This window comes from Lepisma saccharinum, chromosome 3, assembly GCF_977018435.1.
Source record: "Lepisma saccharinum chromosome 3, izLepSacc3.1, whole genome shotgun sequence".
Taxonomy (NCBI): Eukaryota; Metazoa; Arthropoda; class Insecta; order Zygentoma; family Lepismatidae; genus Lepisma; species Lepisma saccharinum.
In genome coordinates, this window is record NC_139231.1 from 71,299,930 (window position 1) to 71,318,128 (window position 18,199).

The window sequence follows — 18,199 nt, forward strand, 5'->3', positions numbered from 1 at the left end:
TTTCAACAATTCTCACTACTACTGTTTTGCATACATACAGAAAAATATTATGTTTAAAATATTATGCAAAAGAACTAGGCAATTAAAATTATATCAAGATACAGGTTAACATAGTTAAAAATTAACAAATTAGATAACCATGATATGTCAAACATGAACATTATACGCATGTTTATTAGTTCAATAACTGCCTTGACAATTAAGGCTAAGTAGGTGCCAACAATCGGCAAAAAGCAAATCACACTGACATTATCGATATTCAATAATGACACTTTAACAGACATGTCGTGTACAATTTTGTTCCGCAGAGCAATGCACAAAATGACACTCCAACTTAAAATTGCCAGTTTACTTCAGCATACTTTATAAGGTGCAGTAGTATCAGTAGTAACATTCATTTTCTCTCAAGAAAAATATTGTCATGAATAACTCTACTTTCGTCTACTTAATTTTATACTTCATTAATATAAATGGAAAGTGCAAAGCCGCGAACACACAAACCATATTGTAGTTTCTGTAGTTCACTTTAATGATTTCACACAAAACTAGCATTAAGTTACCTGTAATTCCGCTCTCTCGACTTCCCACTGTGACCTCTCCATCTCAAACCTTGCCCATTCATGTTGAATAAAGTGTAGTATTCCAGGAATAGAATACTGTGTTCTTTGGTTCCCTTCGTCATTCTGCTTGTTTCCAACATTAATTCCACTGCTTGTAGGGCCCAGCTGTCCGTTTAGATTTTGAGATGGAGAGCTTTCTTCCATAGTTGGGCCACCACAATCGTAACTAGTGGGAATCTTCATGACAACATGGTCGCCATTTACAACTTATCTACTTTCAACTCTTAATTCAACTCAAGTCAAACATAGGTACTTCACACATAAAAAGTACAGAACTGAGTATCAATACAGTGTTTATTATTATGATAAATATTTATAACAACACTTCTTATACTGAAGCAACGCCATCGTAAGAAAAATCTTTAACAATAACTTATACACGTAAATCACAGCTTTCAGCCTAGGCCAACTACGTGAGTCTGGTCGTGACAATTCGTTCGGACCTGCCCTACATGCTTCGAATGTATTAAATGCAATGTATTGACGAAAGAACTTGCCATATTCGTAAAAATATCGCGGATACAAAGTGAAATTGTACTCATTATTCACTTCCTTTCTAAAAATAAAGAATCTCTAACAGAGGTACAGTGCAACTAAAACTTATGATTAATCTATAATGTTTAAAGTAGCGAAATCAACACTTATTAATTTATGCAAAAACAGAATTAGTGGAATGTAGGAACGATGCGAAAATCATCTTTTCATATTTACAAGCACATATTAAAAATCTCCGTGAACGCAAGGTCCACAAACCTTTACTACTTTTTCTCTAAATCGAACTGAAATTCAAAAATTAATGCACGATTCCAAATATGCTAACGAAAGCGTAGAAATTTATTAGACGCAATTTTAATCCGAACGCCACAAAGATTTGATATAATTAATACATTTATATAGATAGGTATGTGAAGAAGGTGTTAGTAAAGAAAAGTAAGGGAATTCAGCGATCCGTCTCCATTACATTAAAACAGCAACCTGAGTAGGGGCGGACTAGAAGCAAAGCTAGTTAGGATGAGATTATTTGTACACCCAACAGCAAAAAAAAAAAGAAAAAAGGTGAACTGTCCATCACAGTTTAAATTCAGTCTGTTTTTGTACAATATGATAATAATGAATTGAAATAAAAGTAGAGAACAATTTGCCTAAAAATATATGCAGTTGTACGAAACACATTCATCTTTTGAACGCCGGCTTGTTGAAAAAGAAATTAACGCCACACGAACTCTACAAATCGTCGGCACTGTCTCCCCTTCAAATTTACGTTGCAGAACAAAGGTTCGATTTCGGGTGGAGACCAGCACAGCAGCGTAACTTTGGAGGGGGCGGCAAATCTCCTCTCCCCTTGAATTACCCCATGGTGGCTACAATACACACTCAGATTATTTTAAGAGGGAGGTTCAGTAGTATGTCTATGGAGAGGTTTCAGCTGACGACAATGATATAACGTGTCCCAAAAAATGTATACACGCATTTTCAAAATTAAACGTTCATTGTATTTTGAAGCACAGGTATAAATACAAGCATAGGGCGCAAATAATATCACGGGGCGCCAAGGCATTCTCTCACATTTTTTTTTTTCATTTAGATCATCCTGCACCCATGGCCGACTCCCGCCGCCCACGAGCTACAGCTCTGATTTGACGAGACTTGAGAAACGCAGACAGTGCGAGCAAAGCGAGCAAGAACATTTAACGAAATGTATTTTTATCGCATAAATTTTGAAATCAAGGGTGGAAATTTCTCCTCTGTGCCCCTGCAGGTGCCCTTGGCCGCCAACGTTTGCCTCCCTAGAATTGACTTCCGTCGAATGTTGTGGGGCAATGCCCCCCGCCCCCTATGGTTGCGCCACTGAAAGTCATAAAAAAGAGGACACCGCAAAAAATGGCAACTCATTTGCCACATAATTTAATCAATATAAAAAAAACTACCAACACTTTGCTCACAGTTCGATATCCGGTGGAGGCACATAGTGGTTCGGATCCCACTTTAAACTGTAGGTCCGGTCCCGATTAGCCTTTCTGTGCATAAAGTGGACTTAAAACATCATCTCAATCAATCAATCACAACTTTGCTCACAGATAATTTCTGATTATTCAATAATTTGCTGTTACCTTTAAGCAACGAAAGCAAATCTCCTAATCTATTATTTAAACTACGAATATCTCTAGTTTGAACAGGGACGTAGTTAGGTTGATCAGTTTGGGAGGGGGGCAAACGTAAGATTTTTTCTATGAAACTATTTATACACCATATAGGCCTATACTGTATACATACATTATATACGTATGTATGTGTGTGTGTGTGTGTGTGTGTGTGTGTGTGTGTGTATATATATATATACTCTTGAAAGAAAAGGAGCAAGGGCCTCTTTGGTGGCTAATGGTAGCATCGTCGCCTTGTAATCAATGGGTTCCGGGTTCGATACCCGGTGGATGCTCATAGTGGTTCGGATCGCACTTTACACTGTAGAACCAGTCCCGATTAGCCTTACTGTGTATAAAGTGGACTTAAAACAAAAACTTAAACAATCAATAAATTGGAAAGGAACATCATTTTCTTCTGTAGCCCCAACGCTCTACGGATATACCTTTGCGAAATCCACAGCCATTATTCGGGAAACTAAATGCAGAATGAACTCATTAGCTTAATGGCTGATACACCAAGAACAATGTTATTAGACTTTAGATTTGTAAATTTGCTGGAAGAAAATTGAGAAGTAGATAAAACCCTTTTCCGTGGTTTTAGATATAAAGTGCAGGAACCAGGTTTACAAGTATTGACAACAGTGCAAATATGAAATGTGTGCGTAGTGAGTTCAAGCTAGGCATCTCATGTATACAGTTTATACTGGAATCGAATCTGGTATCTCTTAGTTCAAGACGACCGCGTTAAGCACGATTCTATAGGGCGGGCCCGATTCTTCTATGGCATCTGATTGTTCACTTGGAGAATGATGATGATAAGAAATTTTATGCACACGTCTAATTTCTTAAAATTAATCTTATTTGTGTGTGGAAAACTGAATATATGATGGCACTGGATAAAACAAAGTTCCCACATGCTCAAATGATTACGCTCTCGTCTTTGGTTCGGCAGGTTCAACAAGGGGTCCCTGGTTCTATTCCCGATGGAGGCACATAGTAGTTTGGATCTCACTTTAAACTGTAGGTCCAGTCCCGATTAGCCTTACTGTGCATAAAGTGGACTTAAAACACCAGTTCAATTAATCAATCAATTGAAAGGTTCAAGGTTCGATCCCTGGTGGTCAGGCCGGTAGCCAGAATTTGATTTCGGAAGGGGCTTATCCCTTATCAGCAGCCACCATCTAAAGGCGAAAAGGATGGGGGGAGGGTAAATGCGCTGAAGATGAATTTCTTGGTATATTGCAACTAACCATATACAAGATGTTTAATCCTGTTAATGAAGTAAATTTAATTACTACTACACATTATACAAATCAGATATTTGTAGGATTTCGGGAAAGGACTGCAGCCCCCGAGCCCCTTCCCTGGGTATGTGCCTGCTTGTATTAGTTCCAAAATTTGTGTGCTGTTCCAACATCGTGAGGACAATTTGGGAAGTATACTTGAAAGCGATATGGAAGCAAATTCTGCTCTCGAAACAATGGGACTCTGTGATGACCACGCGCAACCGAATAAAAGAACTCTTCGCAGGCCTTGTCCCTCAATATTAATTTTACTGACTAATTGTAAGTTTTTCTCAGCCTCTTTGATGACGCAGTGCTAGCGTCGCCGCCTTGTAATCAAGGGGTCCCGGGTTCAATACCCGGTGGAGGCACATAGTGGTTCGGATCCCCGATTAGCCTTACTGTGCATACAGTGGACTTAAAACACGAACTCAATAATTGGAAGGTTTCAGAAGAACTAAACATGGCTTTCTATGCATCGTACAACTTTGCTTCTTTTCACCCTACTTTTACAGTTTATCTTCCTAAGAATTCCACTGAGTATAACACGCTACGAAACCAGAGGTCCAAGGTTCGGACATTGGACAGGTATGGTTGTATCATGTTTGTTCCATCGCCATTCCTTCAGCTCATCATTCATCCTCATTGTCGCATTTAACCCAAGAGGTAGAAAGCGGCGTAATATAGAAACATATAAATGATTGATTTGGTTTCTTTTACTTCTCTTTTCTGATACTTTTTGGCTAATTGTGAAGATGAAGATGACAATGAGTGATGTGAAATTGATGAGAGGACCATCATAAAGAACACACACGCCCAGTGCGGGATTCGAACCAGAACCCCTGGCATCGTAATGCACCTTGTTAACCACTGCACAACAAATAGAAACATAAAATGCTTGATAAGTTATTTGCTTCTCCATAACTCATGATTATATTATAAGTATTATTCGCTGTATGACTAGGGATTAATTATATTTGTATGTCTAGCCAACTTAGCCACCTAAGCAGCAGCAGCTTCCGCATTTGCAGGTGGAGGCTAAATGAAGAAAAATCACAGAAAGTCAGAAATATATACAACTTTTGTAACATAATACTTATAGAACATGCAGACGGCTGTAAAAACAATTGCTACATACCTAGTTTCCTTCCTTAATTGAAACGTGGTTTATTCTTCATTATACAATACATTAGATCAACCACCCTGGGAGTCAAACCCAGGATCTTGTGTGGTAGTCAGACTCGCTTTTAGAATGCCAATATGTTGGATATTTGGTCGATCCGTCGATCTTGATCCATTGTTTCCAGACGAAGACAATCTGGCAGCTTCTCATTCGACATTTTACTCGCAATGTAGGAAAACGAGATCACAAACACTTCGTGATGCTATCTTCTCGCGTTTACAGAAGTTTACCACCGCTCGGACAACAAATCCTACTTCAAACTGACAGATATCAACTGTCCACCAAATCAACAGATGAACCGACCGCTTCGATGTTTCTCCGAATTTTCAGAAAGTGGCTTTTCCTTTCCCTCCTTGCAGGGCAGGTTATTAGCTGGAGGGTTGAGTGCATGTGAGAAGAACCGCTATTTCATTCATTCCCGCGCCGAAAAAGGGACAAGCAATATAATTCTGTTCTTGGGATTTCAAACGCATGGGGATATCTTTTCTGAACCATAAAATAATTAACCCAGAAAGTTCTAGCCACCCGTAGCTAAATCTTCCTGTTTGTGTCGTCCTTTCGGGGCCCATGGTGCCAGTGCAGGGCCAGATGAAGAGAAAGTGCGGGTTTTGGGGGATCCTGGATCTGGTGTGCAGCAGGGAGGAAAGTGCATTTTCAATAGGTTTCAGACTTCCCTGACCGAAGCGGACCACAAAAATTAACTGCATCCCCTCCCAATACATCTGTTTGTGTTCAACAAGCAAGAAACAGGGAAATAAGAAAGAAAGGTCGTGCTTGGGTTCGTGCTACTGACAATTGAAGAAGTGTTTCAAACTGCAAGCAAAATTTACTGAAGAATTATTTTGCAATATTTGTCATCAAAGTAAAATTTCCAGCAAATACAGAACAGTTTCCCGGGCCCACGTGGACGTTTGCCGGGGCCAGTGTCCTTGCATGCATCCCCTAACGACGTCCCTGAGTTTGAAGCACAGAATTTTACTCTTTTTCCAATTCTTGGATATTGGAATGCAATATATAAGTGAATGCAAATGTAATAAGTAAGTTTCGGTTTAACTTATTTCCAAAAATTATTATTATTTCCGAATTTAAATTTTAGGTAGTTTAGGGACAAATATGATTTTAATGCCAGGAACATTTCTAGCAGTTTTCAACTGCAGGGGAAAGTGACAGCAACCTTACACTTTACCTCATCATAGACGTCCGGAATGGGAGCAACGGCCCCCCTGGAAAATGAATGTCAATTTAAAAATTATACATTTCACACATAATTTTATTTGTCACAGTAATTTATGTTAATTAATATAATTTCATTGAATAAACATGATAATTTCAGACTGAAATAGTGTTATTTGAGGGGGCATCACTATTATGAGTAAAAATATGCCTCTTTTGCCCTCCTGAAAAATTATCTTGCTGGCCCCTCCCTGGAAATAATCCTGCGGACGTCCATGTAACTCATATTCGTTTCTTCCATCCTTTAAAAGCTGGATATTTTCTTGCAAGGTCATTGATGAATTTACACTTTTGCTTCGTTATTTCATAAAAGTAAATATCGCGTATTTTTGACTCGAAAATGAACTGGCCGACCTCTGTGGCGGAGTGGTTAGAACACCTCGTCATAACTCCAGAGGTCCCAGGTTCAAATCCCAGCCTGCGGATGGCTGTTTTTTGCGAGTGTCCCTTCATTAAAATAATCATATCATCGCTCATCCTCATCTTCGCGATTAGCCAAAAGTGGCAGAAAAGTGAAGTAAAATAAACCATATCAATCAATCGAAAAGGCACTGCTCAGATTGATTACATGTGTTCCAGAAGTCTGATTGCGAAGCAATGCATTAGAATAATACATACTAATGACTAGAGGTGTGCGGGGCAGAACTTATTTTGGTCGGGACGGGAAAAATTCGTGATTTCCCGACGCTGTGGAAATCACCAATTATACGTTATTTTCCTTTTCTGAAATAAAATTTCCGAGATGTGTCAAGACACTTACAAGGCAGAAAACCACTTTCTTTAAAAAATGACCATTTGGAATTATTTTCTTTTACCGACCCGCACACTCGTACAAATGACTCAGTCGGGAAAGTGATCGTGTTCGGCTCCCGACTAACATGGCCTTAAATAATGATCGTTGTGTATGGAAGCATTCTCTGTGCAGCACATTTGCTACGGCCGATGATATACTCTTTCCCAGTGGCGTACGCAAGGGGGGGGGTTACCGGGTTTAAACCTCCCCTTGAGCTTTTGCAATATTATGGAAAATGCTGTAGAAAAAAATAAAAATTGCTACTTTATCACAGCCAAAAATCTGCGACAGTAATAGTAATAATAACAACAATACTAATAATAATAATTTGAATTATATTTCCATGCAGCATGTAGAAAAGCACAACATTCCAAAGACAATCTAAGCCGCGGCAAAGTTCAATTTTGCAATCTTTTTTGCAAAATGCTGCGCAGTGACTCTCGCGAGAATTGTGAAAATTCCTTACTTCGTCGCAGTATGCCGACGTTATTGCGAACGTTCTTCCCGATACTGATTTCGCATCCCCTTGTGAACTCTCAAATGATGTTGAGTCTTCATCCACATCATTAAATAATGTTGAAGAAGTGCTTTGTTAATCACCTAGAAGTGATAAATGTCACTGGCGAAGCTAAGGCATAAATACTGGGTAGGCTGAAAAATCTGCTTATATTTTTTTATACAGCAGGTCCTTGCGTCGATTCTTCTTGGTCGCAAAAGTATCAATTACTCTTTCCTTGAAGCCTTGATCAATAGAAAGTTCTTTAACCAGTTTTTTTCAATGGCTATTGTACTGAGAGAACTTAATCTTTCATTTTTAATTGAATTACGGAGATAATTTTTTACTCTCTTGAGGGTGCTCATACTTCTTTCGGAGGAAGCTGTTGTAACAGGGAATGTCAAAACCAACTTGATAAGTTGTGTTACTTCTTTGTAGATTGTTTGAAGATCATTGCTAACTATGAATTTTAGAAGGTCTGCAGGAGGTAAATGCTTTTCTTCATCAGCATAGATATTCTTTAAATCATTTTCTAATCGTTCTTTGTTGAAAAATGGATATGTGGACAGAAGGTTATTTAATTTCAACACTGGAAAATGTAGTTTATATCGCCCAAAGCTATTTTGGTCTAGAAATTCAACAAATTTTATCTTTTCAAGATCTCCAAAACGTATTTCCATTTGTACAGTCAGTGTGTCCAAGATTTCGTAGGTTAAGCATTTGAGAGCCACGAAGTCTTGTTCACTTACATTTATTCCACTGCAAATCCTCTTAGAGTTTTCAACACATAATTTCACAGTATTATATTTTTATAACATAAATACACTATGTGACACACACACACACACACGCGCGCGCGCGCATGCACTTGAAGCAGGGACGTAGCTAGGTTGATCAGTTTGGGGGGGGCCCAAATGTCAGAAATCTCTCTATGAAATCATTAAGAAATTTAACAACGAACAACATTATGTATATGTATGTATGTATGTATGTGCGCACACACACACACACACACACACACACACACACACACACACACACACACACACACACCAGTGGCGTCTCCTGACCCTGAACTTCAGGCGTTGGCAAAGAAGGAATGTTAACCCCTCCCCCTCTCATTTCTGTGAACCAATATTACAAGTTTTCTCCGTGCCTTTTTGGTGTAAATTTATAAATATTTAGAAAAACATTAAATTACATAAATTATTTTAAATGAAGTAAATACTTCATTTAAAGTATTAATATATTTGAAGGGTAAGGAGACATTTAATATGTTCAATACTTCGCCATACAATTAATTTTTAAAGCACGAGTTTGCAACCAGAGGGGTTGGTGGAACTCCTACCTATCACCCCGGTTTTTCCCCTTACCCTTCATTTATCCTTCCAAAAAGTAAAATTTGAAAAATCAACTGCTCATTACTTAGTTACTTGCATTCCAGTCTATTCATCTTTCTTTAGAGAGAAATGCGCTGATCGCCGCCTCATAAAATTTGGATTTATCCCCTTCTCGCAGCTTAGAAAGTAATTCTTTCTGGATGGAGATAAGACTTAAATTCGTCATCCGGTTCTGAGGTTGAGTAGATCGGCAGAATGTGTGGATCCTCTTCAGTGATGAGAACGATCTCTCGACAGATGACGTCGTGGAAGGAATTGTTGCGATCGACACTGCTAATTTATATATTTATGTAAACTTACCCACTAGATTCGTGATAATTTACAATCTCAATTGGTCTTTTCTCTGATCCTTCAGTGGAAGCATACCAAACATAAAGTTCATTCTTCTGCAGTTTGGTTAAATTAAACACACAGCCATAAATTTCCTACAATTTATGTATACGAGATGGTGAGGAAAGTTTTCTCTTTTATTCAAGTTTTATTCAAGTTTTGTGGGATTTAGTAAATCAAAATATTGCAATTTTTCAAATGATGCGAATCTAATTGTTATCTGGTTGCTGATATTATCAACGATTTCAAAGTAAAGCCTCCGGCAGTGGTCTTTCTGTGATTCGTTGTTCAGTCGCCTCCTTTTCATTTCAACAATCTCTTCCTCTTCTACTGCACCAGTTATATAATTCCATAGTGTTTCGAAATTCTCACTTTCCTTTTTCAGCTGTTGTTGAAATTCAGTTATTTTATTACTGCAATACAAAATATCAACATTTTTAGACTGCAATATAATGAATAATACGTCTGAAAAGGCAAGCAAGTTGGATAAAGCCTTTTTTAAAAATATATTTTCGAAGTCCTTCAAGAAGCTAGAAAATCCTCTGGAGTCATTGCAGTCAAATGATCGAAGTCTCCACTCTCACTAACATGTTCAAAAAACATAAGCAGTGCTTCTCTGTTGTCATTGACTGTCCACACTAGCCTAGAGGTAAAATTTCATCTGGTAGGAGCTAATGACGGGAGCTTTCTGGACATGAAAGCAGAAAGTTCGTGTAACCTCTTTGGAGAATGAGATTTAAGTGATTTAGGACCACAAAATAACACCTTAAGCTCTTTGTTACATTCTAACGATCGTTGCAGCACCAAGTTCATTACATGAACATAACAATGCGTATAAAAAGCTTTCGGATAATTTTCCAAAACTTTACTTTAAAGGCCATTCAAATGACCACTCATTACAGAATACCCATCGTATGTCTGGGCAATTAATTTATCCCCACACTTATATTTATCCATTATTTCAGTCACGTGACTAAAAAGAGCTCCTGCAGTTTTATCGGCGCTCATGTCATGAAATGCAAGAAATCTTTCAATGACTTTTTTTCTGTGAGGCCGAGAAAAAACGTAACACTGTTGACACCTGAGATTTTTTGCTAATGTCTGATGTTTCATCGACCATGATAGCCACAAAGTCTGTGTTTTGAATTTCATTGTAGATTTCATCTCTCAGAACATCCGAAACTGAATTTATTAAATCATTTTGAATGCCTGCCGAAGTACCGCGAAAAACTGTAGAATTTAATAAATGTTATTTTAATGAGGGATCAAACTCGGCACTTGCAATAAGGAATTCCATGTAATTGCCCTTATTTAGAGATGCTGCATTTTACTCATGGCCTCGGAATGGCAGTTCTTGCTTTGCTAAATAGCAGACGGCGTTAATCAACCTCTTTAATATTTCCCTGTTCTCTTTTACTTTTTCATTGTGTAGCTCTATTTCAGCTTCTCGTTGAGTATCCAAAAGAACGTCAATTCTAGTACGGGTGGCAACAAAACTACTAAATTTAAAGAAACTTTATTATAAAGATGCAATTCAGACTCGCTGTGTTTTCTCACTGCAGTATTGAGATGATTCAAATCCGCATACCCTTGATAATTCCCAACACCTTTTTTAGTCTAGAATAATAAACATGTCCAACAGTAAAATTTATTCACCACATCACACCCGCAAAGCCAGTCTGAAATTTCACAGAGTTCTTTTCGAAAATGTCTCTCAAAACCTTTTCCAGCACAACTTTTTCCTTTAACACATGTTGACATCGTGAGATTCGAACATGGTCGACTATTGTCAATCACTTGTTTCTTCTCTGAATACGAAAGCGAAGAAAATAAATTATTTAAATACTTTTGCACAACACTTTCACTATTCTCCGTCTTAAAATAATCACGTCACTTCACACCACACGTTTAAAAAATAATGCACAACAATCACGAGCAAAACAACGCGGAACGCGGGGCGAATGAAAGCCAAATCGTTGGGAACAAATACAACGCCTTGAGAAGGTAACCATGCTGGTGGGTGGCAGGGTGCGCATGCGCGGTCATGCTATGTTTTGGCAGTGGTAAGACGTTGGATTTCCTCGCAACGCCCTGCCCGTCACGGACCGATCTGCCTGCCTGACAACAACTGCGCGCTGCGCCGCGTTCGAAAACTACCGGGCGCTCGTGACTGACAATTGAAGAAAAACGCTCAAAATCGTAATTTATAAAAGTACAGATACTTTCTTCTTTATTTCATTTTCCTTTGGCCGTTGACACACGACTTACACACCCAGAGAAATCGCCACTGACACACACACACACACACACACACACACACATCACACACACACATACATTATGAGAGTGAGAGAGAGAGAGAGAAAGAGAGAGAGAGAGAGAATAAGAGACAGACGTTGTTAAATTAAAATCAACTCTCATATACACACGCGCGCCCCTCACTGTTAATTGCGAAGATCAGGATGAGTGAAATTGATGAATGAACACTCACAAACACCCATGCTCGAACCCGGGACCCCTCGCGTCGTGGCGCGATGTGTTAACCACTCTATCACGGGGGGCGGCTAATGAGGGTTTGCATTTGCCACTGAGAGACGCACGCACGAAGAATTAAAACCACACACACGAACAACGCTTTTTTCGCCACGGGACGGCTTCCAAAATGGTAAGGTGCCTCCGACCGAACTGAACCGAACACAGGCTGAAGACAAAGATGGTGAAAATTTGCCGACAACGGAGGGCGGCACATGAGCTTTATTTGTGAATCCAGCTTTCCACTATTTCCTGTCATGAACATTCCTCGCGAAAATACAGGTACCACAAATGGCTGACCCCTTGTGTTGATGGTGAGAAAGGACAAACTTTTGAGGGTGGCCCGCCTACACCCTAATGAATTCCCATGTAGCACACATTGTTGGGCCAACGTTGGGTGATTGTCGGCATGGTTGGGAAGTGGTTGGTAGTTCTAGCCAACGAATATCTTACGTTGGGCCAATGATTCACATTGTTGGCAGACATGGTTGTCAATTACGCCCATATTGTAGGTTGGCCCAACATTGCATTCAAGGTTTGGTACAGTGGCCAGTGACGTTATGCCAAACGAGAAAGAGGGAGTAAAATTTCCCCTGTCGATCAGCAAGACCCTACAGTGGGAAATAAATTCTGTTTAACGTTAAAAAATGTGCAAAAGCAATCACTTAAAGTGAAAATGACGTGTAGAATTAGATATTTCCAGAGCTTGAACATTTTCCGTCCCGAAAATTTCCCGACTTCCCGTCGAGAATGTCGGAATTTAAAAAATTTCCGACCCAAAAAATGCTGTCCCGCACACACCTCTCAAAACAATCACTGGAAATAGCGTGTAAAATTCGAATTTTATGAAGTGTCGGGAAAAATAAAATATTTCTCGTCCCGAAAATTTTCCGATTTACTAGGAAAATGGTGAATTTTACCCGTCCCGACCAGAAATTTTCTGTCCCGCACTTACCGAATGTGAACGAATAGTGCGAATTCAATTTCTATTGCGCTACAATGTAAAGCTTAGGGCAACCAAATGAAGAACGAAATTCTTTCAGGACAAAACGAACCTCGGGCTGTTGCCGGAAAGTATAGCAAAGAACATTCTCAATGAATTTAGTTAAATATAGACGTAAAAACGATGGTGTACTCTTTGATTTGTTCATCCTCCGGAGAATTTTTTTAAAATAATAATTTCACATAACGATTTATATCGAAATACATATAATCGATGTGTGTTTGAAAGTCGATTGTGACTTTGTGATGGCGGCCAAAGTGGATACGGATATGTGACGACTGACGAGTTAAATGTTTTTTTTTACTGAAGACGACGTTGAGAAAGGTAAGTGATACACTGATTTAGTTCGATAATAGTACAGAGAATGAAAAATAATGTTATAATTTACTTGCAGAGTTATTCATATTTACATAGTTATAAAAGTTATGCATTCCGAGGCAGTTTTTGGTAACGGTTAGATTTTTAAGAATTTACAAAATAACATTGTATGTATCAACATTTTCATTATTAAGCATGTCTAGGAACCTACGACCAAAAATTGGTGAGAGTATCACCATGATATCGGGATGTAATAGATCGAACATGTGCCAGTTTTCTTTTATTGGGGACCAAAAATTCAATTTTTGTGGGTCTCTTTAATTGCAATTGAAATTATAAATTATTTCCTTGTTATGCATTATGAGAAACATCGACGATTTTTTCGAGAGAGACTCTGAATCACACAACCTCAACGAAGAATGTTGAAAGAGTATTTTTCGTATCTTTCCAGTTGCCAGTTGCTCAAGTTCCTTTTGTTTTATTGTGATTTCATCATGTTATGAATGCAATTTTTACATGGTTTGATTTCGATTTACTTCTGCTAACACCTATTGCAGAGTTGTAGCGATTGCTTGAGATATTGTTCCATATGTGCCTTTGTGGTAAATGTTTACTATCCTTCGGACACCTATAACTTCTGAGTTTCGTCAATTATTGACATTTCTACTTACATATCTGCTTCACGGATCATTTCTTAACATGTATTCACGTTTTTTTGATCATTTTTTTTTTTAAAAAAAAGTGTTTTTGTAACTGAAGAACGTACGTTTCCGCAAATGGTTTGTGGGGCTATGCGGGAATGGTGTGTGGGGCTATGCGAGAATGTTGTGTGGGGCTACTCATATTTTTTTCGAAACCAATTTTTAACTATTGTGACCCTACCTAACCTAACCTTACCGGAAATGGTTTGTGGGGCTTTGCATCAATGGTTGAATTTCCACTATGAAACATTCCCACATCACACAAAACACCTTCCAGATGTTAGACAATACTACAGGAACTTATTACGGTAAGTAGTTTCTTCTGTAGAAATGAAGAAATCTGTCCGAAGGATAGTAAACTAGTACTGGAAGGTACACTAACATGTTTGTAACTGTACAACGACACACTGTAGCTATTTTCCTGTTTCAATTTGTAATATGTATATTGTACTGATTGCAAGAGATTGATCTTTTACTTTTACTGGCATCTTCATTCTAGGTGAAGGCAAAGCAACTTCGGCTCTACAATCTACATCTGGGTCAGACAAGAGAATTGCAAATTGCCAGTTTCATGGGAGCAGTTTATCTGTTATTTCACGTCATCGGGCAAAAATTGAGAATAGACTGTTAGGAATACATGAAAATCAGAAGCTTATTTTGGAAAATTTGAATCCAACATTGATATCCTCAAATCAGCCCTTGCCTGAAAATCTAAAGCTTCCTTGTCAAACAGAGGATGACATTCAGATGGTGGAAGAGTGGTTACTTTCTTCTCCTGAGCACATGAAGCAGATGGTAAGTTGACATATTTCTGTGAGTGAAATCATTAATGTCAAACTTTTTTTTTGTGTGTTAATCGAGCAGTTAACATTTTCAGCATAATTGACTGTAGCTCAAAGTGGTATGTAATTTAAGAGAGATCAATTACATCCTAAACTCCATGTGCTTCTTTTACTTCAATATAAGTTTCACTGAACAAATCATGCAAATTGAAGTATTTCAGTTTTCATAAAAATTTTGATCTCCGGGAGACGTCTCAAATTAGTTTATTTTGTTATTTTTCACATTTGTACTTACCTATTATGCATTGCTAAAGATTCTTTAAGGTGGGATTTCGCTTTTTTGACTAAAATAATTTCAATTTTGCACATATCGAGTAATTATTGTTCATTCCTTTTTCGCTTGCGTTACACACAATCTGGTGGGCAAATCTTGACTAACGTTGTCTATCGTCAGTGGGTGTGCAGTGTTTCCAACCTTCCTAACCAAAAAATAACTACTTCCCTAGTTAAAAGAAGGGTTATCTTAGTTATGGTAGGTTAGGTTAACATAGTTAAAAAAAGGGTTACATTAGTTACGTTACATTAACTTTGTTAGGTTAACATACTCAAAAATCATGCACATTAAGATGCAGATTTACATAGGTTATGTAACGTTAACATAGTTACAAATATGTGTGGTTGGAAACACTGACCGGGGGTTACGTCATGAAATGCTCACAACATCTGTTTTATGTAGTGGAAGGAAATAGAGGCAACAGCTTTTGTGCATCAGAGAGACAAACATTAATCTAGAAAAATACATGATTTACCAGCCAAATAAATTGAACGATGGAAGAAAACACTTCCATGACCTTTCAAAAGTGTACAGAAACTCAGTTCCGTTCTGTAAAATTGAAGAAATACGTTTCCCGGAGATTGAAATTTTACGATAAAATGTGTACCTTGTATCGCCCACAGTGCAGTCAGTGCTTCTTGATTGAATTAATGTTTCGTTGTAGGAATCATACATGAGTTTCATTGGAGGCAAAAACCTACAGCAAATTGAGTGAAGAATTCTGGATAAAATATTTTCTAATGCATTGGCAGCAAGTCATAACTGGACTGGAGAACACAACAAAATACCTCTCCGACATTTGAAATTATTGGAACTTGTACCAAGTAAGATAGAAGGCTGTTCTTTTTTTCTTTTTTCAATTTGTAACTAAATTTGGCTGTAGGGCCATTACTTGTTGATGTAAAATCCAAATAATGTACATGATGGAAAGTTTTGGAACATTTAGTATTAACAGTAAGCATTCTTTTACATAAGTCATTAAAAATCCTCTACATTTCAAAAATGTATTCTAAGAAGAAACATTTTTATTTAAAAAAAAACTTATTTGTTGTTTAATTTTACCATTGTTTTTGGTATATATATTTTTTTACTTCAGCTGTCTTATTTACTTAATAGGAAAAACTAATATTATTTCATGTAACACTGAAGTATTCTGCTTTTACTAGAACAGTGTTCATAAGTGCAAACTCATTTGTCACATTTCAGCAAGCCTGGCTCAGTTAGTTGAGCTTTCACTTTATATTCAGAAGGTAGTGAGTTAGATCTCAGATGAGGCCAGGCTAGCCATGCAGTTTCTTCCCTGCAGTTTTACATGACTCACACGAAATGAATATTGTGGCAAATCTCTGTAATTCCTTTCTCATCCTTTCCCTACCATATAGTCATGGGCTTCCGGATGGGGTGCATCCTCACCCCCCCCCCCCGGAAAATGAAAGTCAACCAAAAATTATGTATTTCACACATGTAATTTCATTTTAGCCACAATAATATCTGTTAATTGTTGCATGAACACCATAAATTCAAATTTGAGCAATTTGTTTTTAGGAAACAACACTATTTTTGGGGGAAAATGTGCCTTGTTTGCCCCCTACCCTGGGAAAAAAATACCTTCCTTGCCCCTCCCTGGAAAAAAACCTGCGGACGTCCATGCATATAGTATAAGTAACTGTCTAGATGTGAAGGATTAATGTCACCCAACATGGATAATATGTGAATATTAGTTTCCTTTCATGGGAAGTTTAATCCTCATACTAAAGATAGGCCCAAGTACACATATCATATGGTATGTTACATTTGAGTTCATCCATGGATCTAACAGTTTGAATTGTTTCTAGTTTCAGTTCGAAGGAATGCATGTACAACAAATGCATCAGATTATGAAATACACTCAGTGATACAAAGCTGGTTCCGCTTTGTCAAAGATAGAGATGGCAGCCGGGAGCAACGTAGAAAGGAAAAGGCAACTGCAGGAACATCAAGAAATAAGTAAACAAGTAAAGACTGGTGATAGTTTTTCAGCAAGATATGAGAGACGAGTCATTTCTAAAGCTGCAGAAATTATAATGAGTGAATTTCATGAAGTCCCTTCTGTTTCAGGATCTACAGACATAATTCAAAGTGGTTCTGTTGTTCAGACTACAAGTTCATTTGACTGTATCAAATCTATACTTTTGAATGAAAATGAGAATTGTATTGTGGGAACAACCTCACCTGATGATTGCTTCTTAATGAAAGATGGTGGGTGATGTTGTTGTTGTAAACTCCATTGAAAAGGATCGTAGTAATGATGGTTTGTACATATAATTTAAATTGAACATTTTCATAAACAAATTGGACATTTTCACTTCACCTCTTCCAAGCAGTAGATTGTTTATGTTTAAGTTAAAAGAATGTAAGAACAGAGTTATTGTATCCTCAAGTTATTTACATAAAAAGTATATTCGTATATTCTTACAGCAGATTTCGCTGACACATCAGCATTTGGATGTATTCCATTTTGTAATAATAAGCTATTCTATTGAAATGACATTGTGTTCTTTGACACCTAAATTGTCAACCTCTTGCACCTTTTTTCCTTCAATAAATACAATAGCATCTTGCTACTTTTTTTGTAATGTATGACGGTAATTATAGTATATGTAAAATTAGTTTTGCTTATTGCCTCCGCTAAGAAATGTTTTACTTTTATAATGATAAATACATAAGTTGTTTTTTTTATCATTCCTTGTATTCTTCTCCAGTGTTTGAAAATGTCTTGATAATATAATCTTAATAAATTTTTATACATACAAGAAATAATGCAATTGTTTGTAAAATATTTATTAATATTATAAAAAACTTGCCAAAAGTATTAACATTGGCATGTTGGTTTTTGGTTTGAGTATTAATGGTTGGGAAGTTTTTTTCCTGTATTAGCCCAATGCTGGGAAATAGATTTGGTTGGAAGATTGTTGGCAAAGTTTTTCCATTGTAGTTGGGCCAACGTTGGGAAATAGGTTTGGTTGGGAGATGGTTGGCAAAGTTTTTCCATTGTAGTTGGGCCAACG

The 18,199-nt window shown here is 37.6% G+C and overlaps 1 protein-coding gene and 1 long non-coding RNA gene across 2 annotated transcripts in view; one reads left to right on the forward strand and one right to left on the reverse strand.

Annotated features, from left to right (window-relative positions):
- The window catches only part of LOC145985120 (striatin-3-like), a 54,064-nt gene extending 53,035 nt beyond the window's left edge, over window positions 1-1,029 (reverse strand). Inside the window, exon 1 of the mRNA XM_083118751.1 lies at window positions 561-1,029. Within this exon, the coding sequence (XP_082974877.1) occupies window positions 561-803 (243 nt within the window). The 5' untranslated portion in view covers window positions 804-1,029. The remainder of the gene's footprint in view (window positions 1-560) is intronic.
- Window positions 1,030-14,665: 13,636 nt separating this feature from the next.
- On the forward strand, window positions 14,666-17,676 carry LOC145985840 (uncharacterized). Its single transcript, XR_014441459.1, has 3 exons — window positions 14,666-14,831; window positions 15,817-15,976; window positions 16,988-17,676. It is a non-coding gene; the product is annotated as an uncharacterized LOC145985840 (long non-coding RNA).
- Window positions 17,677-18,199: the final 523 nt, after the last annotated feature.